This window comes from Mustela putorius, unplaced genomic scaffold (assembly GCF_011764305.1).
Source record: "Mustela putorius furo isolate JIRA1106 unplaced genomic scaffold, ASM1176430v1.1 tig00000224_pilon_pilon_pilon, whole genome shotgun sequence".
NCBI lineage: Eukaryota > Metazoa > Chordata > Mammalia > Carnivora > Mustelidae > Mustela > Mustela putorius.
The window spans coordinates 1,432,959-1,435,873 of record NW_025421321.1 but is presented as its reverse complement, the minus strand read 5'-3'; the positions used below and the strand labels follow the sequence as shown (position 1 = coordinate 1,435,873).

Genomic DNA, 2,915 nt, shown 5'->3' with positions numbered 1-2,915 from the left:
TACTAACAGTGATAAACTTTGTATATGCATCTTTGTACAACATTTACTTTTATGTAGTTTGTCATTTCAGTGTATATTTATATACACATGTATATATATATGTATACATATTTATATATAAAGTCTTCAGTTGTCATTTCTTAATTTTATTGTGTTGTGATCAATGTGCCCTATATTATGGTTTCCATTTTTTTGTTGTACTTTTAAAAGTTTACTTATTTTATAGAGAAAGAGAGAAGGGGCAGAGGGAGAGGGAGAGATTCTCCAGCAGACTCCCTGCTGAATGAGGAGCAGGACACAGGGTTCGATCCCACAACCCTGAGATCATGACCTGAGCCAAAAGCAAGAGTCGGACATTTAACATCCTGAGCCAAATGTTCCTATGTTTTGTATTTCATATTTCTAACAGGTTTTTGCTGGTCTGATTCTGTTGTGTATTTTTTCTAATGACTCTTAGTCATGGTGATTTCTTTCCTTGTGTGGCTTTGTATTTTCACTGAAAGCACACATTTCTTCAAATTTTATCTTAAGAAACTCCCTGAGGTTTGGGTTTAAAATACAAACCTCAAGAGAAGATTATACTTGCTTCTGCTAGGTGTCTGGGAGCACTACCAACCTGAGACCACTCCAACCTGAGACCACTTCAAACTAAACTATTAGCTTGAGGATTTTCCAGTCTACACAGGTAGTCTGAACTCTAGACCCAAACAGTACTAAGAGCCGGCTGTGGTTACACATTACTGGAGAAAACTCTGTGCTCACCCCCTACCTCTCCTTCTATCCAAAACCAAAGCTAAGAAGGTGAGTTGTGGGAGTGGTTTGCTCTTTCAATGACTATGTTATTTGAGGGTTAAGTAGGAGGGATCTCTGGTCTGACTTCCTTCTTTGTGGGAGCCTTCTTTGTTCGCTGCCAGCTGCACTAGTGGCCCACTGAAACAATTGTTCTAGGCCACTCACAGACCCCACCAAAAAAGCAGAAAAAAAAAGAAGAGTGACAGGAATGTTTATGAATTGGCTCTTAAATAAAATCCCAGCTCTAGGAACCATCTACAGACTTCATGACCTTCACCAGCCTTAAGATCACTCACTGGCCTGTTCTCTTCTGTACCACAATCATTGGTCTAAAGCAAGGATGGGAGGACATGAGGACACGAGGAACCAGATCCAAACAGAGAAGTGTGGCATAGCACAAGGCTGAGTTGCTCTTCTTCTTGTCCAACCCTGGAGCAGTCCAAGAGCCCTCTAGTCATCTTTGAGCCAACCTAGCTTAAGGGCTAAGATTCTTGCCCTTGGATGGAAAAGAACCAGAACAGGCCAAGCCAAAGTCTGTCCCCACAGATCCATTTCTCACTGGGCTCACAGTGGCAGAGCTCAGGACAGTTCCTTATTACTCTTTGCTCAAGGGGAGATGTTTCCGGTCCTTGCCTGAGTTTCTGCGCCTTTTTCGACTTAAAAAACTCTCTAGCTTCTTGCTGCGTTTCAGCTCCTTGAACTTCTCAGCTAGGACCAACTGGCGCTGCTCAGATTTCTTCAGGAAGTATGGCCGCTGGCCCTGCTGGGCCCGAGCCCTCTGCTCCTGCTTCAGGGCCAGGCGCAGCTCCTGTTGCCGCTTGCATTCCTGCTGTGCCCGTTCTTGCTGCTCCATCCTCTGAAGCAGCTGCTGCAGTTTCTCCTGCTCCTGCCCAGAACGGTGCTTCTTCAACTGCTTTTTCACCTACTCTTTCTCTTTGGCTAGGATGTCATTCAGGAATTCATAGGTTTGTCAAACACCTCAGGATTATATTCTCCTGAAAGATCGTCAAAGCGGGGATCCCGGGCTACCTTCTTACTGATGGGGACAACTTGATGCAAAAATGGCACCCGGACCTTGGCTGACATTTCCAGAGGCCTGTGCTTATCTGCAACACACGCATTTTGGACACGTGGTCTAGAACCTTGCTTCTTAGGACTGTTTCCAGCTGCCAACTGTATGTCTCAGTCCCCACTTGGCTCTGCAATTCCAACAGCTCTTCAAATGACATGTTAGATGTGTCTACTGACGCCTCCCCAGCAACCCATGCGTCTCCTGATCGTACTTTTACACACGGTCTTCTCCCTGCAGAAAACCCGCATCCTCCTTTTCAGAAACTGCCCGGGATCTGCTAACCCAGGAAGCGCCCCCTCACTTCCCAAAGCGTCGGTGGCTCCTTCAGAGAACTTCGCAGTCTCACGGTGACTGCACCACCCCCTGGCCTTCTCGCCGGCGCCCCGCTGTCCCTCGGCTCCGAACCGGGCCCTCACCCTTCTGCAGGCCCCCGGCGTCCTCCCCGCCGCCCCAGCCACCGCGAGGAGGTCTGGCGGCCGCCGCCACACTCTGACAATTTCTTTATGGCTTAACACACACCCAGTTTCTGTGACCATGCTGGGTATGGCTGAAAATAATGTAGATTCTCTGATGGGTCAACAAACCTACTATCTATTATATGACACATGTCATCTGTGTTATTCAAATAGTCTCCTTATTTTTATCTTCTGTATCTCTGTCAATTTTGAAAAATGTCCATACAGATCTCACACATGATGGCGAATTTACAAACTGATAGTTCCACTGGGGGTGGGGAGGGTTGGTGAAATAGGCAGTGGGGATTAAGGAGTGCACTTGTGATGAGCATTGGGTGATGTATGAAAGTGCTGAATCACTATATTGAACACCTAAAATGAATATAACACTGTATATTAACTAATGGAATTAAGGCAAAAACTTTAAAAAACTTAAAAATTTAAAAAGAAATAAATTTTTCTTTGTATTTCTATCAGTTTTTATTTTAGATATAAAAGTCACTCAAGTTTATTCACCATCTGGTACGTATCAGATCCTGTGCCGAGGACCTTCCATACATATTATCTCATCCCATCTTCACAGCCACCTATGGAGG

The 2,915-nt window shown here is 45.1% G+C and overlaps 1 protein-coding gene across 1 annotated transcript; it reads right to left on the bottom strand.

Annotated features, from left to right (window-relative positions):
- Positions 1-236: 236 nt before the first annotated feature.
- RRP36 (ribosomal RNA processing 36) lies at positions 237-2,400 on the bottom strand. The gene is given in 4 exon segments (XM_045077927.1): positions 237-1,761; positions 1,764-1,967; positions 1,970-2,095; positions 2,166-2,400. Coding segments are annotated over 4 exon segments (939 nt in total). The 3' UTR covers positions 237-1,387.
- Between the last annotated feature and the right edge of the window lie 515 nt (positions 2,401-2,915).